This window comes from Oncorhynchus keta, chromosome 1 (genome assembly GCF_023373465.1).
Source record: "Oncorhynchus keta strain PuntledgeMale-10-30-2019 chromosome 1, Oket_V2, whole genome shotgun sequence".
Lineage (NCBI taxonomy): Eukaryota > Metazoa > Chordata > Actinopteri > Salmoniformes > Salmonidae > Oncorhynchus > Oncorhynchus keta.
The window spans coordinates 55,393,877-55,414,010 of NC_068421.1; the positions used below are offsets into that span (position 1 = coordinate 55,393,877).

Here is a 20,134-nt window from a genome sequence, read left to right on the forward strand (position 1 = left end):
TTAAGAACAAATTCTTATTTACAATGACGGCCTACCCCGCCCAAACCCAAACCCGGACGATGCTGGGCCAATTGTGTGCCGCCCTATGGGATTCTCAATCACTGCCGGTTGTGATACAGCCTGGAATCTAACCAGGGTCTGTAGTGACACCTCAAGCACTGAGATGCAGTTCCTTAGACCGCTACGCCACTCGGGAGCCCCCAGTCAGTCTAATCACCCCTTTTTATTCAGACGGCAACAAGAGGAGGCATCAGATTCGGATAAAAATAGTTGAGGACAAGGCCTTGACAACTGCCATTGTTCAACTTCACGAGCAGCAGGCAAAGTTTAGGCTCCCCGCAGTGGATGAGCTGCTCAATACTGACAACTTTGTGTGGTCATGGGAGAGACTTGACAACGGAAAGTGTATGATTGCAGAAGGTTTCTATTGTGATTGAATGTTTACCTTCACCGTAGGCTGCAATCATCGCTGTTCTGTTATATACCTCTGTGAGCTTACATCTCACAGGCAACAGCCATCTTGCCATCAAAAAGGCAATCTTTTACAGACTGATTACATTTACATTTACATTTAAGTCATTTAGCAGACGCTCTTATCCAGAGCGACTTACAAATTGGTGCATTCACCTTATGACATCCAGTGGAACAGCCACTTTACAATAGTGCATCTAAATCTTTTAAGGGGGGGGGGTGAGAAGGATTACTTTATCCTATCCTAGGTATTCCTTAAAGAGGTGGGGTTTCAGGTGTCTCCGGAAGGTGGTGATTGACTCCGCTGTCCTGGCGTCGTGAGGGAGTTTGTTCCACCATTGGGGGGCCAGAGCAGCGAACAGTTTTGACTGGGCTGAGCGGGAACTGTACTTCCTCAGTGGTAGGGAGGCGAGCAGGCCAGAGGTGGATGAACGCAGTGCCCTTGTTTGGGTGTAGGGCCTGATCAGAGGCTGGAGGTACTGAGGTGCCGTTCCCCTCACAGCTCCGTAGGCAAGCACCATGGTCTTGTAGCGGATGCGAGCTTCAACTGGAAGCCAGTGGAGAGAGCGGAGGAGCGGGGTGACGTGAGAGAACTTGGGAAGGTTGAACACCAGACGGGCTGCGGCGTTCTGGATGAGTTGTAGGGGTTTAATGGCACAGGCAGGGAGCCCAGCCAACAGCGAGTTGCAGTAATCCAGACGGGAGATGACAAGTGCCTGGATTAGGACCTGCGCCGCTTCCTGTGTGAGGCAGGGTCGTACTCTGCGGATGTTGTAGAGCATGAACCTACAGGAACGGGCCACCGCCTTGATGTTAGTTGAGAACGACAGGGTGTTGTCCAGGATCACGCCAAGGTTCTTAGCGCTCTGGGAGGAGGACACAATGGAGTTGTCAACCGTGATGGCGAGATCATGGAATGGGCAGTCCTTCCCCGGGAGGAAGAGCAGCTCCGTCTTGCCGAGGTTCAGCTTGAGGTGGTGATCCGTCATCCACACTGATATGTCTGCCAGACATGCAGAGATGCGATTCGCCACCTGGTCATCAGAAGGGGGAAAGGAGAAGATTAATTGTGTGTCGTCTGCATAGCAATGATAGGAGAGACCATGTGAGGTTATGACAGAGCCAAGTAACTTGGTGTATAGCGAGAATAGGAGAGGGCCTAGAACAGAGCCATGGGGGACACCAGTGGTGAGAGCGCGTGGTGAGGAGACAGATTCTCGCCACGCCACTGATGTTGGTGAACAGACTGCAAGAGGAAGAGAGGATCCTGGTGCAGGAGATGAAGAGGCACTGGGGAAGCCTACAAAGAGCAGTTAGAACTCTGGCGGCACTGTCCCTACAGCTGCAAGGTCTGAGTAAATTGAAGTTTATACTATTTTTGGACTGAACTTTTTGTCTTGCTATACAAATACCTTCCACACTTTTATTTTGTGTAATGGAATTTTAAATAATTTAGTGCTTTAAATGTGACTTTTGGGCAATGCAGTGGAGTTGTCAGAGGGAGGGAGGAATGGCCTTCTGCCACCTGAAGAGAAGATTGAGAAGAGTGACCTGACACAAGACGAAGTCAACACCAGGAATACCTACCACAAGCTCATTCTGGGAGAAGTGGATATTTTTGATGATTCTGTAGATGAGAACTCAAATGAAGATAGAGTCCTATTAACGAGAGGTCGGGGGCTCAGATGACGACTGCTAATGCTTTCTGAAATCATACACCACCCCTGCCTCTTTCTCTCGGTCTCGCTGTCTCCTACAGGAGAGGGAGATGGCCACCACCACCTCCTTTGGGAGCAACCTGGTCTCTTGACGTTGGCCCCTTACCTTCTGAACTAATTTGCCTGATGACTCGCTAGTGGAGAAGGAATGTCTCATTTCAGCCGCATTTGTTTCCATGTTTCCTCTACTCACCTCCTCTCCTCCGTTTCTCCCAGTCCTTGACTATGGCGACGTCATCAGCACAAGACTGTTGTTTGAGGACCTCTTTGCTGAGGAATGTGGTTGTTCTTTGTGATAGTTGTTTTCCCTTGGGGTATTTTTTAATTTTTTAAATGTACTTAACAGTATAAAAAAAACACTTAACAAATTCTTATTAACAATGACGGCCTACCCTGGCCAAACCCTCCTTTAACCCGGACGACGCTGGGCCAATTGTGCGCCCAGGATCGAAACAGGTTCTGTAGTGACGCCTTAGACCGCTGCGCCACTATAATGCCGTGATTGGGATTTTGGTGTAATTGTGAGTTGCAAGAGTCCTTGGTCTCAATAGGAATGCTAAAACACACAAATAATGTTCTTAATGTTGGAAGATTAGCGTAAATCTAATTATAATAGGGACAATAGTGTTGGCAATAGTGTTAAATCTCAGACATGACATCTTCCGCATATGACAAACCTGCCGCTCTATACCCTGCTCGATTGCCTGGACAAACCCTGGAACTGTGTAATGACAGCGAAGTATTGCGACACGCGTTGGGTTCAAACTCGGCTTGGTCTGCGATCGGCTCCGAAGTGATTTAAATTAGCCTACAAGTATTTTTTTAAATATGATACTAATGATCATCGGCAACAATCACATGGCCGTTACGAAGTTTACAGAGGAAGCACATGAAAGTAAAGAAAACAATGTCATTAAATGAAATAACAATCTAGGCTAAACCAACTGAAGCGGGCTAAAAGTAAATTGGCAGTTGGATATGTGTGGTTATTAGGCCTACTGACAGTCAATACCTTGATAGAAATAGGAAACAGGGAAAGTCGTGGTAGCCGATAATTAAAACGTTTCGAGAGTGTCCATCCCTGCAAGCTAAAAGGCTGTACAATTTAAATGCTGCATAATGGCACAGTATTTCATAAACTTTACTATTGGAAAGTTGATACGTTTATATGCTTGCGTTTGCTGCCATATGACTGGTTTCACATGTGTCTCCAGCGATTATAAAGGTAAAATGTATCTAAAACAAGTGTCATTTATATTTACAATTCCCTTATCCAAACGGATTACTAGTTTACATAGCTGTTATCGTAAAAAATAATATAGATGTTTTTTCCATTTGGTTCGCAATACCTTATTCATGACTTCCTTGCGCGTAAAGGAGGTGGAATTATTCGGGAATTAATTAAATCAAGGTCAGAAAACGGCGTACAGTATATGTAGACACTTCAGCCACACCTTGATGTATTCGATCTCCACTCAAAACGAATAGCAGGTGAACAGCATGCTATTCTCATGCTTAAATTCAAGCTCACAATAAGCACTGAGAGAAAACAGCATACAAAGGGAATTACGTTCCATTTACACACATGCTTAACTCTGTCTGGAATCACACCTCATGTGAGCAATGAGCATGTGTCTGGTTCGTTTCTCTGTCCTGTTAATGTTGAAGTAGTGAGGTCGGAAAGCGCCCATTTGGGGATGTCTGATTTCTGATCACCACTACTACTAAGCTGAGCTTCTCAGTCATTTTTGTAACCTTGTGACAATGTTTTTGAGAAACTAAAACGTTGTTATTGAAATGAAACTGTGACGAGACAACTGGCACGCAGATCGGTAGAAATGGTAGGATAAATTCTTAGCTTCCCCAAATGTGAAATGTAACCATGGCCAGTAGAGAGGAAAGGAAAGGGAGCTAGGAAAGGAAATAAGGACATGAAATAGGGAAGGAAGCTAGGAAATGGAAAGGAGGAAAAGGAAACGATGAAAGGAGAAAAGGAAACTAGGAAAGACTATTAATGAAGGAAAGGAGGAAATTAAGAGGAAAGGAATTAAGGAAACGGATATAGGAAATGGAGGTATGGAAAGAAAGGAAGTCATCAAAAGGAGGAAAGGAAGCTAGGACATGAGGGAAGGAAAGGGAAAGGAATCTAGAAACAAAAAGGAGGAGTTCATACATGTGGTAGGGATTAACCACGGCCAGTAAGGAGGTAAGGAAGGGAGAGAGAAAAGGAGATAACGAAAGGGAGCCAGTAAAGAAAAGGAAGCAAGGAAAGGTGGAAAGAAATCTAGGAAAGAAGAGGAGTTCACAAATATGTGGTAGGGATTAAACACGGCCAGTAGATGGCGATAGTATTGCTTTTAATGACTGGCTAGTTTCGTCGCAGGGCTGCAGCTCCATACTATTGGTCATACCAGCTAAACTTGTGTTGTATGAAGCTTGCTGAACACGCACCAGTTCAAAATAACTTCTTAAACAAAAGATAGGACAATGTGTGCCTTCAATATCAAATGCCATACGGAAACAATTTATTATAAAACCGTTTGGAAACATCAAGTAAAAACACAAAATAGATCAATCTTGACACTTGTACCAAGGATGGCCGGCATCCCTACTCAAACAAAAGCAGACAGATGGTCAAACGAGGCAAAGTGATGTGAGCCTGCAAAATTGTTCGAATTCTCAGGTACACAAGCACTTCTCGGCAAACACATTCAATAGTCCAACCCAATCATAGGCATATTCACATCCTAGCCAACTATTTACTCAACATTTGCTTTTGTTTGAATAGGGCGCTAGGCCATACAGTTAGAACCACAAAAAGAAAAACTAGTCAGACAAAACTGGCTTCAAATGAAACAAATATGAACACCACCATACTCTCCATATTCACATAAAATGGACATTAGCACTGTACCTCCAGTATTTCTAACCCAATCACAGAATTAAACAAAAGGGAAAGAATGAATGTGGACATGTTTTTGCATATGTGTCCATTCGACCCTGTAAGTGTGTGACAATGTGTACAGGTACCCTTGTCTACAACTAAGTCAGCATAGAGGCGTTCCGAGAGCAGATAAAATGGAAAATGTGTTCAAATGAGGGTTAAATGCAAGAGAGACAAACCACTGTAGACTAATGGACTATGCTAGTAGCCTAACCGTCTAAGCTTCACTCCCAGCCCTCGAACCGCATGCATCCCCCTTTATGACGTAGATGACGAAAGAGATTATTTTACCGCCCAGTGTTGAGAAAGTGAAAAACATTAGACATACACATCCCGAGAGTGGAAGATTTCATCCCAGTACACACAGAACAAGACCTACAACTATTAGGAAAACAGACCAGTTGTCTATTTGTGGTTCAGGGTATGATGAGTAGGAGTCAAGAGGAAAGTGAAAAAGTTGACTTTGCACACAAATGCTCTATTAGACACACTGTAGAAACCCCAGCACGGGCTGTAGAAACCCAGAGTACCATGCAATCAAGTATGATGTGTCCTTGTCTCATGCAGCATGCAGCTAACAAAGGCGTAAACAAGAGAAAATGCATCATAGTGTATTCTCATAGAACAGTTCGGAAGTTTTACAGTTCCAAAAAGGTACTTGAGTAAAGCCTTTAAAACGGTGTAGTGTTGAAATGCACAGACTGCAATACAATACCTACACAGTACATAGAAACACAGGATTACAAAATACCATTTGTTCAAATTGTACATAGCATGTTCGTTGTAAACAATTCTGACCGGCTTTGCGAGATAGCATGTCCTGGGTATAATTCCATTTCACCACCACTGACTTCTGAGTAGTTCATCAAATCTGAAAATATAGACCTCTTTTGAGGATCTGTTGAGACTTCGAAAGAACCCCCCCTCTGCCAACGTTTGATATATACAGACCGTTACATAACAGCAAGTAAAAATGTACACAATATCAACCTTCAGAACTACTGTAGTGTATAAAAGGCCCAAAATGATGGTGTTCAACACAACATCACTAATTGTACAATATGCATTGCAATACTGATGTGATTCCCCAACCAGCTTCATCCTTGAGGCACATTTTTACAGCTATTTTGTTCACATCGCTTGTGCAACTGGTATGTTGGTATACTCCAAAATATAATAATATTAAGTATAATAATAATGCATATGGCATTAACAGACTCCGATATAAAAATACACAGTGAGGGAAAAAAGTATTTGATCCCCTGCTGATTTTGTACATTTGCCCACTGACAAAGAAATTATCCGTCTATAATTTTAATGGTAGGTTTATTTGAACAGTCAGAGACAGAATAACAAAATAAAATCCAGAAAAACGCATGTCAAAAATTTTATAAATTGATTTGCATTTTAATGAGGGAAATAAGTATTTGACCCCTCTGAAAACATGACTTAGTTCTCCAAGTCATTAAGGTTTCGAGGCTGATGTTTGGCAACTCGAACCTTCAGCTCCCTCCACAGATTTTCTATGGGATTAAGGTCTGGAGACTGGCTAGGCCACTTCAGGACCTTAATGTGCTTCTTCTTGAGTCACTCCTTTGTTGCCTTGGCCGTGTGTTTTGGGTCATTGTCATGCTGGAATACCTATCCACGACCCATTTTCAATGCCCTGGCTGAGGGAAGGAGGTTCTCACCCAAGATTTGACGGTACATCGTCCCTTTGATGCGGGGAAGTTGTCCTGTCCACTTAGCAGAAAAATACCCCCAAAGCATAATGTTTCCACCTCCATGTTTGACAGTGGGGATGGTGTTCTTGGGGTCATAAGCAGCATTCCTCCTCCTCCAAACACGGTGAGTTGAGTTGATGCCAAAAAGCTCCATTTTGGTCTCATCTGACCACAACACTTTCAATCGGCAGGGTAGCCTAGTGGTTAGGGTAGCCTGGTGGTTAGAGTGTTGGACTAGTAACCGAAAGGTTGCAAGTTCGAATCCCCGAGCTGACAAGGTACAAACCTGTCGTTCTGCCCCTGAACAGGCAGTTAACCCAATGTTCCTAGGCCGTCATTGAAAATAAGAATTTGTTCTTAACTGACTTGCCTAGTAAAATAAAGGTAAAATATATATATATTTTAAATCAGTTGTCCTCTGAATCATTCAGATGTTCATTGGCAAACTTCAGACGGGCATGTATATGTGCTTTCTTGAGCAGGGGAACCTTGCGGGCGCTGCAGGATTTCAGCATTCACGGCGTAGTGTGTTACCAATTGTTTTCTTGGTGACTATGGTCCCAGCTGCCTTGAGATCATTGACAAGATCCTCCCGTGTAGTTCTGGGCTGATTCCTCACCATTCTCATGATCATTGTAACTCCACGAGGTGAGATCTTGCATGGAGCCCCAGGCCGAGGGAGATTGACAGTTATTTTGTGTTTCTTCCATTTGCGAATAATCGCACCAACTGTTGTCACCTTCTCACCAAGCTGCTTGGCGATGGGCTTGTAGCCCATTCCAGCCTTGTGTAGGTCTACAATCTTGTCCCTGACATCCTTGGAGAGCTCTTTGGTCTTGGCCATGGTGGAGAGTTTGGAATCTGATTGATTGATTGCTTCTATGGACAGGTGTCTTTTATACAGGTAACAATCTGAGATTAGGAGCACTCCCTTTAAGAGTGTGCTCCTAATCTCAGCTTGTTACCTGTATAAAAGACACCTGGGAGCCAGAAATCTTTCTGATTTCCCTCTCATTAAAATGCAAATCAATTTATAACATTTTTGACATGCATTTTTCTGGATTTTTTTGTTGTTCAAATCATTTTAATGGTAGGTTCAAATAAACCTCACATTACAATTATAGACTGATAATTTCTTTGTCAGCTGGCAAACATACAAAATCAACAGGGGATCAAATACTTTTTTCTCCTCACTGTAAATAAATACATGTACAGTACAAAGACATAAAACTATCATCTGTTTCTAATATCTAAGCCCTGGGTTCTGACTGAAGGTATGTGACACTCCTCCATCGTTGCCTCTTCCTTATGTCGTTTACAAAATTCATGTCAAAATATATATTTTCCTTAGTGCACTTTACCCCAATGTAAACATCAACACACAGAAGGAGATGAAAGAGGAATGGGTTTCTTACGCATGGACATTTTCACACGCACACTAGTCACTGTGCTCAAAAAGAGTCTAATATGTAGATAAAAGGTCAAAGGCTGCATTGAGGATAATTAGAAAATATGCAAGCGGATCTTGTGGAAAGCTTAAACGGTTTATCTTTAACTTGGTGATGTCATCTGGACAGCTGAATTCTAGGATGTAGCCTAAAAACAGGTTTGAGAGCAAAACTATCTGTGGCTTATCAAAACAATATCCTGTCAACAATTGCCTCTGTGACAGAGATTAGGTGACAGCATTTGATAGGATTAAAATTATGCTTTAGAAGTACAAGCATTGGCAGCAAGCTCAAATTGCCATGCTACCATGATTTCAGCGAAATCATGTGGTATAAACCCTGTTGTCCATCAGAATCAGTACAGAGAAACCAGGAAACCCAGAAGTGGATGAGGTCGGGATGAACGAACATAAGGATGAGGTTATGGCATAATATTGTGCAATATAATCAGTAGGTTTCAAAACGAACTAAACCAATAAGATTGGAAGAAATACCCTCTTTGTGATTTGGGTAAAAATGCTTAGAAATATAAACTTGCAAAATAATTGAAGCATTCGTAAAGGTGACTGCATTTTCCTGCTACTATCAAGCCTGCAAACAAGGGAATAAGAGCTATTTGTCAAAGAAGAAAGGCCCTCATTCCATAAGTTATGGGTTAAGAGAACAAAAACAAAACAAATCTGTTTCATGGCAGCTAATACCATTTGTTAGTAATACAATGTCTTCACATCAACTAAAACCTGAACTAGCCACAGTGCATTCGGAAAGTATTCAGACCCCTTGACCTTTTCCACATTGTTACGTTACAGCCTTACTCTAAAATGAATTAAATAGTTCAATCCCCATAATGACAATGTAAAAACAGGTTCTTAGATTTTTTTGCAAATATCTAAAAAACAACAAAACTGATATCATATTTTACATAAATATGCAGACCCTTTACTCAGTACTTTGTTTAAACATCTTTGGTGATTACAGCCTCGATTCTTCTTGGGTATGACCCTACAAGCTTGGCACACCTGTATTTGGGGAGTTTCCCCCCATTCTTCTCTGCAGATCCTCTCGAGCTCTGTGAAGATGGATGGGGGGCGTTGCTGCACAGCTATGAGAGATGTTCGATCGGGTCCAAGTCTGGGCTCTGGCTGGGCCACTCAAGGACATTGAAACTTGTCCTAAAGCAACTCCTGCGTTGTCTTGGCTGTGTGCTTAGGGTCGTTGTCTTGGCTGTGTGCTTAGGGTCATTGGAGCAGGTTATCATGAAGGATTTCTCTGTACTTTGCTCCGTTCATCTTTCCCTCGATCCTGACTATTCTCCCACTCCCTGCCGCTGAAAAACATCCCCACAGCATGATGCTGCCACCTCCATGCTTCACTGTAGAGCTGGTGCCAGGTTTCCTCCAGACGTGACGCTTGGAATTCAGGCCAAAGAGTTCAATCTTGGTTTCATCAGACCAGAGAATCTTGTTTTTCATGGTCTGAGTCCTTTAGGTACCTTTTGGCAAACACCAAGCGGGCTGTCATGTGCCTTTTACTGAGGAGTGGCTTCTGTCTGGCCGCTCTACCATAAAGGCCTGATTTGGTGGAGTGCTACAGAGATGGTTGTCCTTCTGGAAGGTTCTCCCATCTCAACAGAGGAACTCTGTTGAGATGTTCTGTCAGAGTGACCATCGGGTTCTTGGTCACCTCCCTGACCAAGGGCCTTCTCCCCCGATTGCTCAGGAAGAGTCTTGGTGGTTCCAAACTTCTTCCATTTAAGAATGATGGAGGCCACTGTGTTCTTGGGGAACTTCAATGCTGCAGGCATTTTTTGGTAGCTTTCCCCAGATCTGTGCCTCGACACAATTCTCTGTCGGAGCTCTTAGGACAATTCCTTCGACCTCATGGCTCGGCTTTTGCTCTGACTTGCGCTGTCAACTGTGAGACCTTATATAGACAGGTGTCTGCCTTTCCAAATCATGTCCAATCAATTGAATTTACCACAGGTAGAATCCAATCAAATTGTAGAAACATCAAGGATGATCAATGGAAACAGGATGCACCTGAGCTCAATTTCGAGTCTCATAGCAAAGGGTTTTAATACTTATGTAAATAAGGTATCCGTTTTTTATTTTAAATACATTTGCAACAAAAAAAAAAATCAAAAAACAGTTTTTGCTTTGTCATTATGGGGTATTGTGTGTAGATTGAGGTAACTATTAAATAAATGTTTTAATAAGTGTGTAAAGTAACAAATTGTGGAAAAAAGGTGTCTGAATACTTTACGAATGCACTGTAATTAGTTCAAATAACAATTGCCCTGCAGTTTTATATGATTCAAAATATACTTCAAACTGTTCAAGACGCAGTCCGGGATCTTAAGCACAACAAATTCTTAATATATTGTTTGAATTGGATTTGCAACAAATCATACGAATTGAAAAAAGAAAGAAAAAACGTAATGGATGGCATTGTACACAATTGGATGATGTAGTACCCGTTTTGGGACCCGTTTTGGCTCGTTAGCACCACTTTCAAAACTACTGTCTGAGATTATACAAAAGCATCACTCAGTCTCAGTAAACGAGCCTAAATCAAAACATGAATGTGTAAAAAATGAATTCCTCTCAAACTACTCACTTCTTTGAACTACTATTAGCAACTACTCTGTAGAATGTTTTAAAATAGACATAACAACAAAATATATGGACACAAAACATGATTTAACCTTGGCTAGCCACTATCAATTTAACATTTTCCTTTTTTGGCCCCAAAAATCCACTTAGCTTATAAAAGTAATAAATAAGCCCAGGAAATAAAGTGCAATCTATTTCCTAGTGTTACATATTTATAAAACAATATCCTGGATCAAGTGAAATCTACAAAATAAAATCAAAGTCGTGATTCGTTTGAGTTCCTTCGGAGAAACACTCTTTTGCCCAAACATTTCCTTCCTTCAACAGTGAGTGTCAAGGTGCATCCTTGGAAGATATGTGCTGCATGAAATGATTCAAGGAAATGTCACTTTCTTGGCTTCCCTTTCTGGGGGCTAGAGTCTTCTGCGGTATCCCCAACCTTATCAGAGGCAGTCTTTATGTAAAGCAGCTGTCGCTTCTGGTGCCTTACTGGAGACGTTCACCGTGAGAGAGACATCCTTAACAAGCTGCTGTGTGCCAACGTTGTTATCGGTAGATTCGGGCTCCTGTCTCTTGCCGTCCTCCTCCTCTCCGTCTGAGCACGGCTCCCAGTCATCCTGCTCTTCACTCTCCGTCGAGCCCTGCACAGCAATCTGAGGCACCAGGGTGAAGCGTTTCACCTCAGTCACCTCCTCGCTGGGTTGGGACATGGGCGTCCAGGAGGCTGCCCTCTGCTGGAGCCTGTTGGCTCCAGGGGCAGTGAGCATCACGGTGAACGTGGGACTTGTCTTCTGGTCGTCAGACTCGTCAAAGCTCACCTCCTGCACCGCCTCCTGCTTCTTGAAGGAGTCACGGCGTTCCGAAAGGTTGAGCTTCCTCATCACCACCAATTGCTCTGAACGCTCCGCCGCCCAGTCCCTCAACCTCTGGCAGCCCCCGTAACCCCCCAGCAGCCTCCCGTGGTCCCCGAGGTAGGAGACCCCCCCGCCGCAGACCCCCTCCACCTCCACGTCCTCTCCCTCGCCCTGGAAAGGCACCTCCAACGTGTGCCTCCGGTGGGGGTACGACTTCTTGTCAACGTGGTAGGCGCTGGAGAGCCTCTCAGCCGACTGCACCCTCTTTAGGAGGGGAGAGCGGGGCGGCTCTGCGCTGCGGGGGCGCACACAATGGCGAACAATGGTTGGGGGGGACAGAGTCTTGCCACGGACTGTGTGGAAGGTCTTGGTGATGCCAGGGAGGGGAGAAGGGGAGCGCTGGGGCGACAGAGGCTGGGGAGAGGAGTTGCAGGCCAAGGGGGACGGGGGGATGCTGCTGGTGGACTTGCGGCGACCCACCTTGGTGTAACGCTGGATACTCAGCTTGGAGCCCAGGCCGTGCAGGGAGCTGGGCCGGATGTGTGCAGCCGGGGAGCTGGGAGAGCTGGAACAGGGAGAAGTGCTCTGTGGAGAGTTTGTGTCTGAGGGAGAGGTAAATACAGAGTAAGTTTACAGTCCACCTCAAAGGGGCTATTGCATTGTCATGGACTAAGAGATATTGCAAGCAAAATGGGGAGATAAAAGCTCAAGTTAGTGGTAACAGTAGTCGTTTTAGTAGTAGCCTAGTAATACAGTAGTGACTGTAGCCACAGTAGTAGTAATAGTGACAGTAGTATTAGTAGTCATAGTTACAGTGTCAGTAGCAACATTGCTGCAGGAGCGTGGGCCTTGTCTTACCTGCAGCCTGGTGGTCGGGGGCAGGACTGCGGCAGGGGGTGGAGGGGCCAGGTGATAGGCTGTGTGTGGGGGAGCCTGGCAGGCTCTCGCTGGACGACACAGAGTGGTGCTGCAGTCCAGAGTTGAAGCTGCGGCTGCTGTGAATCACCGTGCTCTGCTTGGACAGCTTCTTCAGGATGCTCCTCCGCCTAGCTCAGTCAGTGGTTACAAAGAGTTATGAAGGGGTTGCGAAGGGTTTCGAAGGGTAAATAGAGCCCTAACATTATTATTATAGTACGTGATTCACGTCTTTTTTTTCTGAAAATGTATACTGTAAAACAAATTTCTCATCAAGGATCATTTGTTTTTCTAATTGATCGGGGTTAGGTCAACTTGTTTCACGATGATGACAGTAGAGTTATAGAAATGAGAGGGAATACTCTGTGCACTAAGGAGGTCTTCTACAGTATGTATACCTTACGTTTCTTAACCTAAAGTCAAGGCTTAGATTTCTTACTCCATTTTGAAAAAAGGCGACACAGGTGAGGTATGCAGTTTGTCGTCATCCATGCGGTAGTGTGTTGTGTGAAGTGATCTCGATTGAACACTGGGGGGAGATTCACGTCGACGGGCGTCAAGTTCCTCTGTGTCCACATCACTAAGGATCTATCATGGTCCACACACCAACACATGCCTCTTCCCCCTCAGGAGACTGAAAAGATTTGGCTAAGATCCTCAAAAATGTTATACAGCTGCACCATTGAGAGCATCTTGACAGGCTGCGTCACCGCTTGGTATGGCAACTGCTTGGCATCCGACCGCAGGGCGATACAGAGGCTTGTGCGTATGGACCAGTACATCACTGAGGCCGAGCTTCCTGCCATCCAGGACCACTATACTAGGCAATGTCAGAGGAAGGCCCTAAAGACTCCAGCCAATCAATTCAAGTCTGGAACCAACAGGACCCTGAACAGCTTCTACCCCCAAGCCATAAGACTGCTAAATAGTTTGTTAAAAAGTTTACCAAATTGCTACTCGGACTATCTGCATTGACCCTTTTTGCATGAACCCTTTGGACTCATCACATACACTGCTGTTACTGTCACGTTATTCCTAGTTAAATGTACATATATAGCTCAATTACTTTGTACCCTTGCACATTGACTCGGTACTGGTACCTTGTGTGTATAAAGCCAAGTTATCGTTAACCATTGTGTATTTATTATTACGCAAATACTTTTCTATTATTCCTCTACTTTATTTCTCTCTGCATTGTTGGGAAGGGCCGGTGGGTAAACATTTTTCTGTTAGTCTACACCTGTTGCTTACGAAGCATGTAACAAATACAATTTGACTCGATTTGGAATAGTGACTTTTGCAGTACGACTCTTGCCGGATGTACTTATAACAAATGGCAATACGGCAGCAATATTCCATCAAATTAAATGAGCACAAAAACATATCTAAATATTTTCCCTCACCTGTCCTGATTGTCCCTTCTTTTGCTCTTCTTGCTGCGTCTTGCCATCTTCCCCTTGTGGCTGGTCTTTCGAGCCGGCCCAACCTTGATAGACGTGTTCTCCAATGCCGTAGTCTGAAGGGCCACCTTGCCGCCACTCTGTTGGGTGTTTCACAAAAAAAAAACTATGAAGGATTGGATCTTCTACTATCTCCAACAGTGTTGTTATAGGTTGACAATAGGTATAGGCTCTAGGGTGTGTATTGTTTTCTATACCTTCAGAAGCAGCTCCATCATCTCTGTGTGGACCAGACCCTGCACGGACTCTCCGTTCACGTGAGTGATGAGGTCACCAGCCCTCAGTCCTGCCTCGTGGGCTGGGCTGCCATCTTCAACACTCTGTAAAACAAGTGTTTTTTTTATTATCACAATTCCTCAGTCTTTGCGGGGTGATGCCGCCTTTTATTGTGTGACTATTGGCTAATTCTGGAGCAGGATAGAAAAGCGGCACTCACCGAGACCATGTGGTGCACCGTGTAAACGTCGCTGTCGCCCATGTAGACGCGGATGGCCTGCATGGTGAAGCCGTATTTCTTCCCTGAGCTGTGGATGACGATGGGTGGCCGCAGGCTTCTGAGGCTAAGCGACAGGTCACGGCTGGGGGACGAATCACGGGACGAATGATTGGAGGAGAGCGAGCGCGAAGAGATGGGGCTGGGCTGGAGGCCGCTGGGCATATCATCTGGAATGGTACACAAAGGATGAGTTCAAGTTCAAGAAATGAGAAAAGGCATTGGGTAATGGTTGTATTTAGAACAAGAGCCTGCTCTTGTTTAGCATTTACAATCAACTTAACAGCCATTAGCTCTGTACAAACACACCTGCCATACCATACCCTATTCAGTGTATGACTAACTTACAACAACGCAGCCACTGCCAGCTAGCCTACTTCAGCAGTACTGTATCATTTTAATCATTTTAGTCAATAAGATTCTTGCTACGTAAGCTTAACTTTCTGAACATTCGAGACGTGTAGTCCACTTGTCATTCCAATCTCCTTTGCATTAGCATAGCCTCTTCTGTAGCCTGTCAACTATGTGTCTGTCTATCCCTGTTCTCTCCTCTCTGCACAGACCATACAAACGCTCCACACCGCGTGGCCGCGCCACCTAATCTGGTGGTCCCAGCGCACGACCCACGTGGAGTTCCAGGTCTCCGGTAGCCTCTGGAACTGCTGATCTGCGGCCAACAAGGCAGAGTTCATCTCAGCCTATGCCTCCCTCCAGTCCCTCGACTTCTTGGCACTGACGGAAACATGGATCACCACAGACAACACTGCTACTCCCACTGCTCTCTCTTCGTCCGCCCACGTGTTCTCGCACACACCGTGGTGGCACCGGGATCCTCATCTCTCCCAAGTGGTCATTCTCTCTTTCTCCCCTTACCCATCTGTCTATCGCCTCCTTTGAATTCCATGCTGTCACAGTTACCAGCCCTTTCAAGCTTAACATCCTTATCATTTATCGCCCTCCAGGTCCCCTCGAGAGTTCATCAATGAGCTTGATGCCTTGATAAGCTCCTTTCCTGAGGACGGCTCACCTCTCACAGTTCTGGGCGACTTTAACCTCCCCACGTCTACCTTTGACTCATTCCTCTCTGCCTCCTTCTTTCCACTCCTCTCCTCTTTTGACCTCACCCTCTCACCTTCCCCCTACTCACAAGGCAGGCAATACGCTCGACCTCATCTTTACTAGATGCTGTTCTTCCACTAACCTCATTGCAACTCCCTCCAAGTCTCCGACCACTACCTTGTATCCTTTTTCCCTCTCGCTCTCATCCAACACTCCCACACTGCCCCTACTCGGATGGTATCGCGCCGTCCCAACCTTCGCTCTCTCTCCCCCGCTACTCTCTCCTCTTCCATCCTATCATCTCTTCCTCTGCTCAAACCTTCTCCAACCTATCTCCTGATTCTGCCTCCTCAACCCTCCTCTCCTCCCTTTCTGCATCCTTTGACTCTCTATGTCCCCTATCCTCCAGGCCGGCTCGGTCCTCCCCTCCCGCCCCGTGGCTCGACGACTCATTGCGAGCTCACAGAACAGGGCTCCGGGCAGCCGAGCGGAAATGGAGGAAAACTCGCCTCCTGCGGACCTGGCATCCTTTCACTCCCTCCTCTCTACATTTTCCTCCTCTGTCTCTGCTGCTAAAGCCACTTTCTACCACTCTAAATTCCAAGCATCTGCCTCTAACCCTAGGAAGCTCTTTGCCACCTTCTCCTCCCTCCTGAATCCTCCTCCCTCCCCCCCTCCTCTCTGCAGATGACTTCGTCAACCATTTTGAAAAGAAGGTCGACGACATCCGATCCTCGTTTGCTAAGTCAAACGACACCGCTGGTTCTGCTCACACTGCCCTACCCTGTGCTCTGACCTCTTTCTCCCCTCTCTCTCCAGATGAAATCTCGCGTTTTGTGACGGCCGGCCGCCCAACAACCTGCCCGCTTGACCCTATCCCCTCCTCTCTTCTCCAGACCATTTCCGGAGACCTTCTCCCTTACCTCACCTCGCTCATCAACTCATCCCTGACCGCTGGCTACGTCCCTTCCGTCCTTCAAGAGAGCGAGAGTTGCACCCCTTCTGAAAAAACCTACACTCGATCCCTCCGATGTCAACAACTACAGACCAGTATCCCTTCTTTCTTTTCTCTCCAAAACTCTTGAACGTGCCGTCCTTGGCCAGCTCTCCCGCTATCTCTCTCAGAATGACCTTCTTGATCCAAATCAGTCAGGTTTCAAGACTAGTCATTCAACTGAGACTGCTCTTCTCTGTATCACGGAGGCGCTCCGCACTGCTAAAGCTAACTCTCTCTCCTCTGCTCTCATCCTTCTAGACCTATCGGCTGCCTTCGATACTGTGAACCATCAGATCCTCCTCTCCACCCTCTCCGAGTTGGGCATCTCCGGCGCGGCCCACGCTTGATTGCGTCCTACCTGACAGGTCGCTCCTACCAGGTGGCGTGGCGAGAATCTGTCTCCTCACCACGCGCTCTCACCACTGGTGTCCCCCAGGGCTCTGTTCTAGGCCCTCTCCTATTCTCGCTATACACCAAGTCACTTGGCTCTGTCATAACCTCACATGGTCTCTCCTATCATTGCTATGCAGACGACACACAATTAATCTTCCTTTCCCCTTCTGATGACCAGGTGGCGAATCGCATCTCTGCATGTCTGGCAGACATATCAGTGTGGATGACGGATCACCACCTCAAGCTGAACCTCGGCAAGACGGAGCTGCTCTTCCTCCCGGGAAGGACTGCCCGTTCCATGATCTCGCCATCACGGTTGACAACTCCATTGTGTCCTCCTCCCAGAGCGCTAAGAACCTTGGCGTGATCCTGGACAACACCCTGTCGTTCTCAACTAACATCAAGGCGGTGGCCCGTTCCTGTAGGTTCATGCTCTACAACATCCGCAGAGTACGACCCTGCCTCACACAGGAAGCGGCGCAGGTCCTAATCCAGGCACTTGTCATCTCCCGTCTGGATTACTGCAACTCGCTGTTGGCTGGGCTCCCTGCCTGTGCCATTAAACCCCTACAACTCATCCAGAACGCGCAGCCCGTCTGGTGTTCAACCTTCCCAAGTTCTCTCACGTCACCCCGCTCCTCCCGCTCTCCACTGGCTTCCAGTTGAAGCTCGCATCCGCTACAAGACCATGGTGCTTGCCTACGGAGCTGTGAGGGGAACGGCACCTCAGTACCTCCAGGCTCTGATCAGGCCCTACACCCAAACAAGGGCACTGCGTTCATCCACCTCTGGCCTGCTCGCCTCCCTACCACTGAGGAAGTACAGTTCCCGCTCAGCCCAGTCAAAACTGTTCGCTGCTCTGGCCCCCAATGGTGGAACAAACTCCCTCACGACGCCAGGACAGCGGAGTCAATCACCACCTTCCGGAGACACCTGAAACCCCACCTCTTTAAGGAATACCTAGGATAGGATAAGTAATCCTTCTCACCCCCCCTAAAAGATTTAGATGCACTATTGTAAAGTGACTGTTCCACTGATGTCATAAGGTGGCGAAGTGGTAGGCCACACAAGCTTTCAAAACGGGACCACAGAGTGCTGAACCGCTTCACGCATAAAAATAGCCTGTCCTCGGTTGCAACACTCACTACTGAGTCCCAAACTGCCTCTGGAAGCAACGTCAGCTCATTAACTGTTCTTCAGGAGCTTCATGAAATGGGTTTCCATGGCCGAGCAGCCGCACACAAGCCTAATATCACCATGCGCAATGCCAAGGGTCGCCTGGAATGGTGTAAAGCTCGCCACCATTGGACTCTGGAGCAATAGAAACGCGTTCTCTGGAGTGACGAATCACGCTTCACCATCTGTCAATTCGGCGGACTAATCTGGGTTAGGCGGATGCCAGGAGAACGCTACCTGTCACAATTCATAATGCCAACTGTAAAGTTTGGTGGAGGAGGAATAATAGTGTGGGGATGTTTTTCATGGTTCGGGCTAGGCCCCTTAGTTCCAGTGAAGGGAAATCATAACGCAACAGCATACAATGACATTCTAGATGATTCTGTGCTTCCAGCAACAGTTTGGGAAAGGCCCTGTCCTGTTTCAGCATGACAAATCCCCCGTGCACAAAGCGAGGACAAAAAATCACCAATTCTGTAGGAGCGAACAGGGCCGTGTGCACTCTGACAGAGATGGGCTATTTATGAACTCAGGTTTGATCACTAGTTTCTCCTGGCATCTGTGGCGCTGCTTTCCTGTGCTAGTCTACAAGCCATATGCACTTTAAGCCAAACATCTGTACAGATTTCCTATCTTTTCATTAAAAATCTTTCTCTCGAGCTGGCCAGTTCTGGTTGTAGACCACACGTACACAGACACATAGAAATGTATAGAGGGAACACTTGCCACTACACGGGAAAGCCCTCCATGGGCTTTGTTTTCACAGAAGTGATCAATGGCAAAGATCAGAGGTGAGCCCTCTATATATTTCTATGGACAGCAACTGTCATGACATTTCTCCAAACCAGAGAGCTCGTTCAAGATTGACGTCGAAATTGAACATCTATCCATGTCCCAAGGCCGTCGGGAAATGCCTTCAAAACTGTCCATTAGGGGCAACAGTGAGCACTATTACCATCAAGTAGGCTTGTGTTTTGCTAGGGTGCTGTGGACAGAGGTGGTGGATAAGTGTTATCCCATGACTCTGGATCAGAAGGTTGTGTGTTTGATTCCAGTCGTGGACACAGGTTTCACATGATTTCTTTTAACCCTATTCCAAACCTTACCTTAACCCTTAACTTCGAAATTTGATGTTTGGAGAAATGGGCCCACATAGAGCAGCAGGAGTCAACCCAGGGTGTCAAAAACACTCTGAAATTTGGAGCAACGTGGATAAATGTCTAATTCAGCAGTGAGACTGTGAGAGCTTGTTGCCTTTCTGTAATCGCTCGAGAAATAAATGAGGAAACAAGTCGAGATCAGATCATGGAAACGTGCCCGTTAGAGATATGATTGTGAAAGTAACGCAAGCGTTGTTTGACAAAGCAACTGTAATAATATTACCCCGTTTGACAAAGTAACCCATTACTTTCCTCAGTTACTCATAAAAGTAATCTGATTTACGTAACGATTTACTTTTGTAATGCATTACCCCCAACACAGACCTGCAGTGATGATGAGAGACAGGGCGGAGATGGAGGCAGACTTGGGGACTTTGCCCCCAAGCCTCGGTCTGTCTGGTGTCTGTCTATCTGGTGTCTCCAGCTGGTTTCCAAAGCGTTGGGGGGCTCTGTGATTCCTGGGAGAAGAGTGTTTGGCCCCGGTGCTGTTGCTACGAATCCTGATCCGATGCAGGTTTGACACTACCACCTCAGCTGTAATACACAGGAATAAGGGTTCAAATCAAATGTGTTTGACCAAAAAAGGCAATGTCTGAAGTATCTTTGCAAATAATTTGGTCTGGATGGAAGCTCACTATAAAGAGAAAGTCCATACACTTGAACTCTGTGTTTGTGACTAGACTGCTTTTTGTTTTGACAGTTTGCCCTTT

At 46.0% G+C, this 20,134-nt stretch overlaps 1 protein-coding gene across 7 annotated transcripts in view; it reads right to left on the reverse strand.

Annotated features, from left to right (window-relative positions):
- Positions 1-4,681: 4,681 nt before the first annotated feature.
- The window catches only part of LOC118388259 (microtubule-associated serine/threonine-protein kinase 3), a 61,210-nt gene continuing 45,757 nt past the window's right edge, over positions 4,682-20,134 (reverse strand). For all 7 annotated transcript variants that reach the window (XM_035777138.2, XM_035777164.2, XM_052528087.1 and 4 more), the window contains 6 exons: positions 19,749-19,958; positions 14,583-14,809; positions 14,344-14,466; positions 14,090-14,226; positions 12,630-12,817; positions 4,682-12,373 (listed from right to left, as the gene is read on the reverse strand). In XM_035777138.2, coding sequence (XP_035633031.1) covers positions 11,361-12,373; positions 12,630-12,817; positions 14,090-14,226; positions 14,344-14,466; positions 14,583-14,809; positions 19,749-19,958 — 1,898 coding nt within the window. In that variant the 3' untranslated portion in view covers positions 4,682-11,360. The remainder of the gene's footprint in view (positions 12,374-12,629; positions 12,818-14,089; positions 14,227-14,343; positions 14,467-14,582; positions 14,810-19,748; positions 19,959-20,134) is intronic.